The 13,277-nt window shown below is 38.5% G+C and overlaps 1 protein-coding gene across 1 annotated transcript in view; it reads right to left on the bottom strand.

Moving 5' to 3' along the window:
- Positions 1-513: 513 nt before the first annotated feature.
- Positions 514-13,277, bottom strand: part of LOC146483913 (ATP-dependent RNA helicase DHX58-like) — a 19,846-nt gene continuing 7,082 nt past the window's right edge. Inside the window, exons 4-14 of the mRNA XM_085105246.1 lie at positions 11,473-11,722; positions 10,598-10,651; positions 10,001-10,054; positions 9,396-9,602; positions 8,946-9,316; positions 8,380-8,598; positions 6,781-7,834; positions 4,928-5,108; positions 3,968-4,109; positions 2,319-2,519; positions 514-1,588 (exon numbers count right to left, since the gene is read on the bottom strand). Coding sequence (XP_084961372.1) covers positions 1,289-1,588; positions 2,319-2,519; positions 3,968-4,109; positions 4,928-5,108; positions 6,781-7,834; positions 8,380-8,598; positions 8,946-9,316; positions 9,396-9,602; positions 10,001-10,054; positions 10,598-10,651; positions 11,473-11,722 — 3,033 coding nt within the window. The 3' untranslated portion in view covers positions 514-1,288. The remainder of the gene's footprint in view (positions 1,589-2,318; positions 2,520-3,967; positions 4,110-4,927; positions 5,109-6,780; positions 7,835-8,379; positions 8,599-8,945; positions 9,317-9,395; positions 9,603-10,000; positions 10,055-10,597; positions 10,652-11,472; positions 11,723-13,277) is intronic.

Here is a 13,277-nt window from a genome sequence, read left to right as displayed (position 1 = left end):
CCGCATCGATAAAAGTAGGAAAAAATTTTGTCGCACAAATCAATCAAAGCTGAGTGAAGTGGAGTGATCTTTTCTTAAGCCGTTTTGGTTATTGGACAAAATACCCAATGTATGTAAATAATTTACCAGACAGTTTTGAATAAACGACTCTTTCAAGAAATTGAGAAAAACTAGAAAGAGCCAAGACGGGTAACGATTCATCCTCCGAATCACCAAAACCTGCCTGTGGCTTTCTGAAAATACTAGCTGGCCTTTGTTTGAACATTAAACATTTTTTGCCTCTCCGCGAAAACTAAAAGAATTAGTTTTTTATTGCTGCGAAAGTTTGAGGTGACCTTTCGATGAAGAAAACCGGCGTTTGTTTTTTTCTTCGCAATTTAATCCGAATTTCTGTGGCGGGTAATGTCTTCCCGAACAGATGTTCCGTCGACATTAACTGTTGGGTGCCTATGCTTGCAATAGCCTTCACGGCCACCAATTTGTCACCGCTAAACAGACACAGAAACGACATACTCAGTGTATCCTTTCAAGTTTATTTTCATAACATATACATGACACTGTTTTCCTATCGGCTTGGAGCCTGTTAAAGCAATTCATGCACTCTTGTACCCTGAAAGAAACTTTTGGCCTTAGACAAGCATTACAATAATAACTGCCATATGTAGCTAAAGTGACAGATATACTAAACAAATACATTAAGAGCTATACGCGCTAGAAAATCCTTTCTCGCAGTTATTGAGTTCGTTTCCACTTGCTATTTCTAACAAGCCTATCTATATTTCAATCCCGTCGGTCTTCCAGGAAATATTGCTTTTACAGTTAACAGGTAACACTCTGAAGGCGCTTCTTCTCAACATTTTGGTATTTTTGGTGGAGGCCTGTAGCAAAATATGTAAATTTCAGTGCACTTTTTCCGTATTTTTGATGGTGAAAATTTCATCTTAGTTAGCAGTAAACTGAAACTAAATTTTTCTATCGGTCTTAAACATTCCCGCCTCTTGACGATATCACACCTGCATGCACACATCTCCATTTTTGAATACAGCATAAAAACACGCAACACCAGAAGAGTCTTCACCAAGGCTATAAGTCGATCCATTGTGACTCTTCAAAACTAAGTAATGTCCCTAGACCTAAAAGATTTTAGCTGAATCTTGAAGAGCGCGGGAAAATTAAAAGTTAAAAAAAATATATAATAATAATAAATTAAAAAAAAAGTTTCCATGAGCAACTTAAGCTTTTTCGGGTACTTCATGTCGTTGCCCATCTCAATCAAAATACAGTTCGACTAAAAGTCCACGTCTAGGAGATCATTATCTGCCCCATTTTCTGCACCAAGATGCAGAATCTCTTCAAGGCTCGCCTCTTGAATGCCAAAAGGCAAATCTTTCCATTTTTTAAAGATCCTCCTGGGACGATCCTTGTCTGGGAACTCCAGAACGAAGCTGTTGATCTTGATACACATCCACTCCACATTGCAAATCAGGGCTGTCACGCCCCAGTCCTCGTTACACTTCTTGCAAAAAATCTTCTTGTTCATTTCTATGTCATCAATTTTCTTGGGATTGGGATGCTCCCTTACGTCCACCTTTGAAATAAGTGAAACAGAAAGGATTTCGCTTATCAGTAGGGTGAATGCCTGAGCTGTTTAGGCATGGGGCTAAAAAATGCGATACTTGATCGATGCCAATCTGGATTAAACTGAGACCTGCTGCGAGTGTTGTTAATTTGAAAAAGGCTTGATTGTTTATATAGCACGAACGTGATGCCGATCATAATGATCAAGGTTGTTGTCGTGCATGGTTACAGCACAGCATAAGCAAATCGACGGACATGAACGACATAATTTGTCATCTGGAAGAGCTAATCTCGAAACAGTTGGTGCTAACTCTAATATTTTGGCACTTACAAGCATTACTTCTTTGTCTTTGTCTTTAACGCGTCCCTTGAACTTTTAAAAGTTACTCGGCCTCTAAAGCTATAATAAGTGTTCTTGGTGGAGAAAGGCCAGTATGTATGGTTAGCGGTTTGAAAGAAATATTGCCTGATTTTTCAAGTTCTTTCCATGTGTAGTGGAAATGTCTCTAAAAGTGGTTTCATTGCTCTTCCGCTGATCAAATCACTTCACATTGTTTTGTTGGTGCTTTAAAAACAATTCGGGAACAAGACAAAATACTTAATTTTAATTTCAGCAGAGTTTTGACCCAAAAGCCTTCATATCCCTATGACGAAGCCCCCTTTAAAAAGGAAGGAGAACAAATTAAAACAAACAAACAAATATGTTAGCGGCAGTAAAACAACTCAAGAGAGTGATTTACCTTATTATCCCGGACGTCACGGCTGATGATAACATGGTGACTGCCTTTGATGCGGCGGATGTCATGTGCCTGGCATACCAACTGCTTGCACTTTCGGCAGAGGAACGTCACATCATCAGGAATAATAACTGACTTCTGCATAGCACACAAATGCTTCTTAAGGTAGCGATCCTGAGAGATCTTACGTTGAATTTGTTTTACCTAACAAGGGCGAAGAACGTAGAATAAATTTCGTATTTGTATTTGTTTTGTTACTTGTCTCTATTTTTCATTTTAGAGGACCCCCTGAAAATAAACTCAACTTATTATTTAAAAAAAAAATCGCTTACTTCCACAGGAAACTATGCAGCGCTGGTTTAATCAAGTGTGTTATATCACACTGCCAGCAGACTGAGGAGGTAGTGTGAGGTAGTGCTATAAAAAAACTAATGGTCTATATCAAGTTCGAAAGCAGCATCAGTTCACAATTTCGAACCTATTCTCTAATTCAACTCTAATGACAGAATCGCGTCAGTTAATGCTTAGTCTATAAAATGTCATTTAGGTTCAATCTTTTTTTAAACCCCTTTCGGTACATTGATATGATCAGCTGCAACAATTACTAATTCTGAATAAGACACAAACGGATAAGCTGTTGGTTTCTAGAGAAACTGCGGGCTGCGTCGGTGTGGAGAAGAAACGAATGTTTGGTTTATCAACATAGTTGATAACTAAAGGCAAATTGGCCACTGTAAAGAGTTTGGAGTGCTGACGTTTCGAGCGTTAGGCTTAGTCAGATTCGCTCCACGGAAAAGTTGAATTGAATAGGCTTAGACACAAGTTGGGGCAAACATTGCCTTGTGTAAGATACCCTAAAATGAACATATCTCGCACTGTTTGTGTTGCAGTCATCGTTGCATAAAGTAGCACCAACTCCTACTTATTGCTTCTCGCAACGGTTGCGAAAAATTACAAGACTTTGTTTATCTCAAGGCATGTTACACTAGGCAACTATTGGTGCAACTTGTGTCATAACATTATTGCGAGACGAGTTGCGAGTGTTGCCAGTGTTACAGCTTTTTATAAAATGGGCAATGCAAAACCTGCGTTTTGATTAATTCAGAGAAATTTGTAATTGAAGTACGCATGATGTCATTTATGAGTCGCGGAAAGTTCTCGGGGTCCTCCTTTGTAAAGGTTGGCATAAACTAAGGTGACTGTTACCTAATCACAAACTTTTCTTAGCCTCTCTTTGGCCAACTCTCTTGTTTTAGATCATAAATGGGGTCAAACCAAACTTACACTCTCAATTCCTCCGAAAATCATTACTACGACGATTTTTGAAAAAAAAAAAAATGTAGCCCATATAATAACAATGTATAAAACGAATAGATTCCATTAGGTCATTTGGCCGTGAGTGTCTGACTCTGATCATCGATGACAATCAGACATAGGGGAGATGAAAACGTGGTAAGAACATCAGCCTCGCTACGACCCTTTTCTTTGTTCTTACCACGTTCTGACGTCATCGGTGCGTTAACAGAATACAAACGGACGGCCAAATAGAATCTTTTTAGTTGAACAGACTACTGATCTCATATCAGATGTGGAAAACCTGTTTATGGAGTCCATTTCGGTGATACCTTTTAGCTTGAGGCAGGCATACATACCGTAACGGTGAATTTTTCAGGATCCATTCCCTGTACTTTAGTAAGAGCTTCAGTCATGAGGAATTCTCGAAAATTACTTGTGTGTTCCCTTTTCATAGCTCCTGAATGACCCACCAACACGCTGTACTTTCCTTTTACTGCCCTGTTGAATAGTCGAGCAAACAGATCGAGTGATGTGATGACTGAGCGCACTGAACTGAGTTTTATTGTTTGTCGCAACAGCTTAGCAGAGCGCATTCATGTATTTATGCTGCGTTTAATTTTGGAATTTCAAGCCGTGATCGACTTTGTGCCAAAAATGATTTAACTTGTGCTGCATCTTAAAAAATTCATCTATCCAAAAAAAAACCTTATTGAAGAAGTGTTATAGAAACTTACGTTAAATAGATTAGCTTGCTGGTGACAAAAAGCTTTCGGTTAGACCTTCAACCGTGATCACTAAGTGACCTCGCCTCGGAAATGATTTTTCTAGATCCGTGAATGAGTAAATGCCAAGCTCTATTACGCCGGAGGTTTCACAACGAATAAATGCCGACGGTTCGAACCATAGCATTTATTTCAAAACTACAAAGATCTTGGAAGTCGGTGGAACCGAAGTGGTTTGAAAGAGGAGCACAGGAGGCAATCCATATCTGGACAAGACGTCCCAGCTTTAATCGGGATGGGGGTAGATACAACCTCCCACTGGTTTACTGGAGTAATCTCCTCAGATTACGAGCCAGATCATCAGATCATTAGCAAGCGATTACAGTAAACAAAACGTTTTAAAGAACTTCTTTAATAAATTTGTGTTTCTGCTATGGGAGTTCATATTTTAAGGTTTGCATAACAAGTCTTCTTTGGGCACTATATCTTTAAATCGCGATCAACACAAGACAAAAGGACAGATCAAAATAGTTATGCAAATCTCTCTGTTTATAAAATGCGGACGAGGGTTAATTTTTATTGTCTCGATCATACCTGACACGCCCTCGTGATTGCACTGAGGATATCTCGTTTCCCATCATGTCGTAACGGATGACATAGTTACAATCACTAATGTCAAGCCCTTCTTCAGCTACGCTGGTCGCCAGAAGAAGATTCTTTTCCCCCGTTTTAAATCGCTTGATGACTCCCTCCTGCTCTTTCTGAGTCATTCCAACTGAAAATGAAATTAAAAATACGATGAAAATAAGCGCAGTTTGGCTTTTAAAATCTTTCGAATTTCATTAGCATTTTTTTAAGCCCAAATGCAAATCATCTGTATTTATGGCAAAAGGCTTATGCACGTGGGCTCTTTGGTGAACCAGAAAAAAACGAAAGAAAACAAAACAAAACAAAACAACAACAATAAAAAAAGTAGCAGCGAATAGGCCATTTTACAGATGTGTGCTTAGTCACTGGCCTTGCGGATTGGAAGCGAGGCTGGGGGTGACCTGGTTTTGATACAAACCTTACTACTTTTCAAATGTAGATCTCTCTCTCTTCTTATGTTAACTAGTTTGCACTTACATACAGCTATTTCAATTAACGTTGTCGGATCAAAATAAAGCTAAAAGTCAAGACCGCAATGTTTTGTCGGATTATTTTTTATGAATAATTTCATCAAAATCATCCCTGCACGTGCAGGTCATTGTACTGCTAATTACAACCTATTGTTTTCTCCAGGCATGACTGATTTTGATGAATTTATTCATGAAAATCCCACGTAAACTTTCGGTCTTGTCTTTAAGCTTCATGCTTTGAACCGACAACGTTAGTTGAAATAGCTGTATAAAAAAACGCGAGGTTTGTATCAAAACAAGGTCACCCTCAGCCTCGCTTCCAATCCTGGCCCAGGTCACTAACATGTCCACACGTATCCGGAAAATTTTTTTTTCCGCAAATATTTTTTTGCGGATGCGAAAATTTTCGCGTCCACACGCAGCGTATTCGAATCGTTTTCAGCCGTCCACACGTATCCGATTGTATTCGGAAATTCTCTGATTTGCTCTAGTACCCAGTACTAAAATTCTGTCTACATTCTTCTTCGATCATTCTGCCATTGATAAAATTGTCCCACCATGCGCTTGTCCTTCCTGGTCGCGTCCAGAATCACCTTCGGTGATGGTTCGCTCTTTTTTTAACTTTATGATGCCCACTGTTCATTGATAATAATCTCAAAACATCCTGTCGATCTCTAATGTATTGGTTGTGTAAATTTATCACAGCTGCATTTATCTGAAAGCATGATATCAAACCAGAGTCAGAGCAACTAACAAAGAAGCTACAACCTTGCTGTACGCCATGTTTGTTTATAATGCTTGCCGTGAAGACTGGATCCAAGAGAATGACGAAAGCGTATTCGAAAATTTCCGGATACGACCGTCCACACGTATACGTATTCGTATCGGATAAAAAAATTTCCACTCTGGAGAGCGTTTTCAAAAATTTCCGGATACGGCCGGAAAATACGCTGGATACGTGTGGACGCAAGCCGTATTCGTAAAAAATTTTTGCGTTTTCACAAATTTCCGGATACGTGTGGACGACGCCTAAACACACAACTGTAAAATGGCCTCTTTAACAATCGGAGCAAATCAATGCACAAAGAAAAGAAAACTTTAAGAATATTAATTTCCGAGGTAAAAAGACGCAATGTAGGACTTAGAGGCAGTTTGCTTTTTTCAAGGTGCTTCCAGACAAATAACAAAGAAGAGTAAGGTTACGTCAACGACTTCGAGACTCAGATGTTTACTGGAATATTTCTCGCAAAAGTATAGTTCCAAGTGGGCTTGATTACAATCCTTCAATTACAGTTCTTTGACAAAAAAAAAAGAGACACTTGTACTTACTGTTGCCGTCTCCACTTCCAACAAGAGGCTCAGGCCTCAGAACAGCATTCAGTTCTTCCGTTTCTTTAATCCAGTCTAATAACGCGTCTGTGGACTCACGAGTTCTTGTAAACAGGATACCTTTAGGACCCACCCACTCTGGATGATAAGCGCTTTTTTCATCAGATGAATTGTCTTCTCCTGAGGAGTCTTCCTTCGTTTTGGCATCTTCATCTTTCTTTGCTTTAGACTTATTGCTGTTATCATACTCCGATTCACCAGCGTCCTGAACCGTTTGACTGGCATCGCTGTCGCCCAGATCATCTCGTTTCTGTAGACCGTGTTCACTGCCGGCATCTTCTGGGGCACATTTTTCCATCTTTTCCAATGGAGCCTTTTGGTTCGAATCTTCACTACCACATTTCACAGCACTCTCTTCCGCTGTCAGAGACGCATCATCTTCATTTCCTAGGTGGTTTTCCTCATTTTCTACATCCTCTTTAGCATCTTTACATCCTTTTTCGGATGCATCCTTGGTGCTTTTCATGGTTTTCTCGTCCATATGATCTGTTACCCCTGGACTTTGATCATCTTTGCATTCGTCTTTACCGTCCCCCTCACCGTCTTCCTTCTTGTTGCACTGATCTTCCTTGCCTTGCTGAGGTTTGTCGTTTTCGTAGTTCTCTAACAGCAACTCTTTGAGTTTCATCAACCGCGGATTCTGAGGCTCTCCATCTTTCTTGATGTATGTTTCCAACGCTTCCATCGCTTTCTTGAAAAGCTTCAACAAGTTTTTGTCAGTTTCTGTGAATTTTTCGGTATCCAATTGATCGAAGTATTTGTCGAGATATTTTCTTGCATTCTTCATGCGTGTGTACGTGTTCAAAGTTAGTGCGACGTGATACTCTCGTAGATGTTCAGTGAAAGTCACCAGGTACCGGTCCCCATCTGCCACAGAATCTTTGTAGAGCTCCTCTACCCACTGGCGATACTGTTGGCCAGCTTTGTCTGGAGGTCCAACTTTGAAGGATTTTCCTTTTAACCTTTTAACTTGGGCTTCAACTTTGTCCATCACCTTGTCAAAACAGAGAAAACACCATTGAGACTTGCCAAGAGCCTAACCCACCCATCCCCCCCTAAAAGAAAAGTAGTAGTATGAATATAATAGCTTACAACATTGAAAACGAAAGCAAAACTGAAAAACGTTATAAAAATACTGCAGTATGAAAAACAAAAAACAAAAAAATACAAAAACATAAACAAAACACACGTTCACATCGCATCTCTTCTACTTTTATCTATATGCTCAACAATTTTTTGCTGATCAGATCTTAGTTTATAATCCATCCACGTTATGATTTTGTTCATCTATTTTGTAATTTCTATATGACTACTAATCTACGTTTTAGTTTTTATTTCAGTTTTTTTTTGTCTTTAAGAGGACCCTTGATTTGATTTTGGTCTCCTCACTAAAAATTAACATCAATGAAACAATCAATTAATGATTAATCCTTCAAGATGAGGTGATTTTATTTTGTTGCGGGGATCCTTACAAACACACTTACTGGCTTTGAAGAAAAAAAAATGTCATCCTGATTTTCTTTACAAGGCAAAAGTTACCTTGGAGATGATCTTTTCAAATGGATCATGCTCGTCCTTGGGTACAAAATGTGTGTCTCGTGAAGGAACATTCACGTATGTTTCGAGCTCAGCCCGATTTTTCCTCACGGTTGAGATGACTTTAGCATCTAGATTAGCAGAAACGAGAATGATATGCTCCTCTGCTTTTTCCACACTCTTGGCTTTGCCCGTACCAAGGGAAGCTGTCAAGCCAACGATCTAATCATGAGGAGAATAAATAGAGGACATTAGACTAGAAAAGTCCTACAGAATAAGTAAAATCATCTTCATCTGAGTCAAGAGCAAATTACTGTCACAGAAGTGGGACAAGTACTCCAAAATCAACAGAAATAACAAAGGAAAAATACAAACATAAACAAAACACCACCAACAACAACGATTCGATCTTTAGGCAGACATTAGCTGGGCTATTAAAATAACTATGAAATAGTTCAAAATTAATCAAAACCCCTTGTCATTTTAGCTTGAGATGAAAGCTATGATTGAATAGAATGACTGGAAGCACCACGTATTTAAATGTATCAAAGAAAGCTGTTTCTTCGTACTTGTGGTAAGCGGTGCTGGTGTCCAGCTTGAGCCTTCAAAGCGAGATAATTCTCCATTATACTGTTATAGGGGTGTTCCTTATGAGCATGGTGACACTCGTCAAACAACAGTAGACTAATATCTTTCAGCTCCACCCGTTCCCCTCTAACTTCACTCTTCAAAGCGTTGACAAGGATCTGGGCCGTCATCACGACGACGTTGTGATTCTGCAGAAGGAACTTGAGCGGGATCTCTGTAGAGTTCGCTCCGGAGATTTCACCCACTGAGTACTTGTCTCCCAGAAAGGCTTCAAATCGCTCCTTTTGCTGAAGAACAAGGTTTACTGTGCTGACAATGAAGACAACTCGTGGTTCCTTGCTTGTGCTACCAGCTGTTAATTAAATAAGAACATTTAACTGACTTTATCTAATATTGGAAACTGAAATTTGGCAGTATAAGGAAAGACTTACCTGATGTACTTGTCTTGTCACCATCACTTGCAAACGAGTCGAGATGATTCTTAGCAATTTCAATGGCAACGTAAGTCTTTCCACTGTTTGTTGGTGCGCAGATGATGGTGTTTTTGCCTTGTACCGCGGGCTCTGCTAATTCTTTCTGATATTCCCTGAGAACAAGCTCATATCCACCAATAGAGTTGGCTCTAGTTCCCAGAAACACTGCAAGACCAAAAACGAGAGGGATCACCTTACCTTCATCTTCGAACTAAGTAAAATATTCTTTGTTTTTCTTTACCATCTACATTACAATAACCAGAGGGTCACAGAAAATATACATAATTAAAGAATAGGTGCTATTTTTTGATTCGCATGATTTATATAACAACCATGAATACATCCAGGCCAACAAGAGACTCCTTTAACAAAGAGACACAAAACGGACGGTAATATGTCATGAGTGTCACTAACACTGAATGTAGACCATTCGTCTCAATGTTAAGTTACTTACATTTTCTTTAATTTACCTCTATGCAACGTTCCATCAAACTTTATATTTTGCTGAAATAAAACTGCATGCCATTAAATTGCATGCCGATACTTAAAATAACATCCATTACCTGGAGGAATCTCGATGTCAATTTCGTAGCCATCGTCATCACTGCTTCCGTTTTCTGCGGGCAGGATAATAATTAAGATTATATTTCCTGTTCATAAACAATTTAACCATTAAGTATTGTTTCACAAACAACTTTGAGTCTGTTTTGAAACAATCTCAGGTTGAGAAGTAACATGTAATTAACATGCGTGCGCTAACGACAAAATCTCGAAAATTCCAAAATAGTGGTTCTCTCTATAATAAGAGCTCTCTCTGCAAGGAAAGCTAAGTGTACCCATAATCCGGCTTTTTTAGTGCAGAACTGTAGAGGCTTCCTTCACGATCTCAGCCGAGCATGCACAAGAGGGTTTAGATTGCTGATGTAAGTTCCCAATGAAGGTTATTGTTAAAACCAGAATTTTGTTTTTCTGCATCGGATTCAGTATCATGATCCTTAATGATACAGAAATGACTAATATTATCCGTCTAGCGTTCAAAGCTCTGCTGTTCCCTGTAAATACACAAGGTTACTTGAATTTGTTACTTATGCAGACTTAATGAAATAAGTTGAAAGGATTTTATAACTAGGAATAACAAAAAATATATATATGTTCATTACCCTGTTCGCTTGAGAAACTAAGCAATTTCTCCTGTTCTTGATCACATTCAATCTCTGTTAGTGATTAAAAAGAAGAACAAAGCTAACCTTACATACAGTTTGGATTTTATTTTAGTCACAGAGAAAGATATGCAGTTCATCACTTGATAAATAATACGTCTTGTAGGGGATTAAATGCCATTTTTCGACACCTTGGAAAGAAAAATCCCTACCTAGTGAATACCCGGGGGGTCGTGGTCTCGATTCCCGCCGAGGTTTCGTGCTGTCTCGCATTTCCTTTGTAAAGACGAGGATAAACGCTCAGTAGGATTTTCAAGGATTCATTTAGCATTAACATACACTACAGAGTTAATCGCTGATGCATCATTTATGTGAAAGATGAGGAGTCGAACCTTAGTCTCCTGCATTCAAGGCAGACATTATAACCACTACAATACAGGCGAACCCAGGGCAGAGGCGGGCGAAATAGCAAAACTAAATCTAAATATATCAGTTAGATCTGTCTGCTTAACACTGCCGGGACTTTTTGGAGAAAACATGGGAACCAAATTTTTGGAGTTTGCCTACTGTCTTTTTATCAAAGGGCTTCCAGTTTGTTCAGGTTTGAATGGGTGTATAATTTCTGTAAAGTCTTTTATTAAAATCCAAACAAATCGCCAGACTATGCTTTTGGTCACGATTTTCAGACGAACAGTCCTCTTTAATCCAACAGTAAGAACTGTACGATAAAACGAATCGGTCTGGCACTGACATATATAAACAACAAATTTAAGCCTACATGTTTTAAATCAATTTGGTCTTTATATACGCGGATTTTTGTCGTGATTGAATCGTCGCTATCTTCCCAACCTGTTCAGTGACTTATTCTAAAATACCTTCAAGTTTCTTTCTGATTTTTTCAAAGCGCTCTTCCTTAAGAGTGACTTTAAACTCCAGAGGTTTCTCCAGGTTTTTCTGGTCATCTGTCAACGCGTTTTCCACCAGTGCCGTTTGTAGCATAGACTGGAATGTCCCTTTGGAGTACATTTCCCACAATTCTTTTGCTGCTTTTTCACTTGACAGACGGAAAGTTGAGATGATCGATCCCTTTTCTGTATTGACGAACACAACCCCTTGGGGAAGACGCTAAAAGGGAAAAAAGGCTGTTAGAAACCAGCAAATAGAACGTACCGTCTTGATAACAAGTCTTTACACTTAAGGATTCGCTCTGCAGTTATGATTCAAAGTAGATAAGAAACAAGAGCAAGCAAGCAAGCAATTTAAGGTATCTCATCTGTGAGATTCTGAAAGAATAGCCCTATGATTGGTTGAAAATAACAGGGCTTCTTTGTAAAATATTATTATTACATAATAAATAATAAAAAAATTCCCGCCCCTTTCTGGACCAATAGGAAGTCAACTGGCTCATGATTAATTACCATGACTGCCGGGGAGAGGTGTGGAGCTATGATCAAAAGGTCGTCATGATGTGCTCAATGTGAAGTTTAGTATTAGTCGGGAACACCCAACGGGAAAAAATTAAGCAAATAATACTTAAAATGTTGTCTCCTATAATAATAATAATAATAATAATAATAATAATAATAATAATAATAATAATGATGATGATGATGATGATGATGATGATGATGATGATGATGATGATGATGATGATAATAATAATAATAATAATACTACTAATAATAATAATAATAATAATAATAGTAATAATAATAATAATAATAATAATAATAATAATAATAATAATAATAATAATAATAATAATATTTAATGAGGGGTCCAACTCGCCAAGGCGGTTTTCAGTGGAGCCCTCCTAACTTACCTAAATACAAAAACTAACAAAACACAAAATAGATAAAAGCAAATATGTTCCTAGTAGTAAGAAAGTCAAGTAATCGAGTAAAAAATAAAAACAAGGTTTAAAATTAGTCAAAGTCTTTCAAAAAAGTTTTCAGGTTTGCTTTAAAAACAGATAAAACATCGGCTTCCTTTAGGTCAATCGGGAGGCTGTTACAGTCTTTCGCAGCTTTGAAAGTAAAAGTTTGTTTACCCCAGTTAGTTCGAGGAAGAGGCAAACGAAAACCGTTAGAGCGTCTTGGGTTATGGGAATGAACAGCATGATTTCTATTAAAATTAAAGTCAAAATCAGTCGATCCAACTAGGCATTTGTGGATTGAAGTACAACGGTGGAAAAAACGTCTCGTAGAGAGAGGCTTGAAATCTAGTCTCTTTAGCGCTTCAGTTGACGAGCTTCGTGGTGGAAGCTCCAACATAACTTTAGCAGCTTTATTTTGTAGAATTTGCAATTCTGACATCAGGGTATCATTATTTTTGTCCCCCCCCCCCCCCCCCATACAACGTCTCCGTAATCAAAAAGAGGTAGGATTAGGGTATTGTATTAGGCAACCCCGGTTTGTAATGGCAGTAGGTTTCTAATTAGGCATATCCTCCGGTTAATCTTCATGCATATAGCATCGACGTGATCTGCCCAGGACATAGACTGGTGAAGTGTTACAGCCAAGTATTTAAATGATGTTGCTCTATCAATGCTATTGTCCTTCACTTGAATGGAAACTTCTTGGATACGATTTAGTTTTGCGGACTTCCAAAGATAAAAAAATTGCATTTAGATATGTTAAGAGTTAGAAGATTGCTGGAGAACCATTCTGATACTGTTTCC

Source organism: Pavona decussata, unplaced genomic scaffold (genome assembly GCF_977016875.1).
Source record: "Pavona decussata unplaced genomic scaffold, jaPavDecu1.1 SCAFFOLD_37, whole genome shotgun sequence".
Taxonomy (NCBI): domain Eukaryota; kingdom Metazoa; phylum Cnidaria; class Anthozoa; order Scleractinia; family Agariciidae; genus Pavona; species Pavona decussata.
This window is presented reverse-complemented; position numbering and strand designations above follow the sequence as displayed.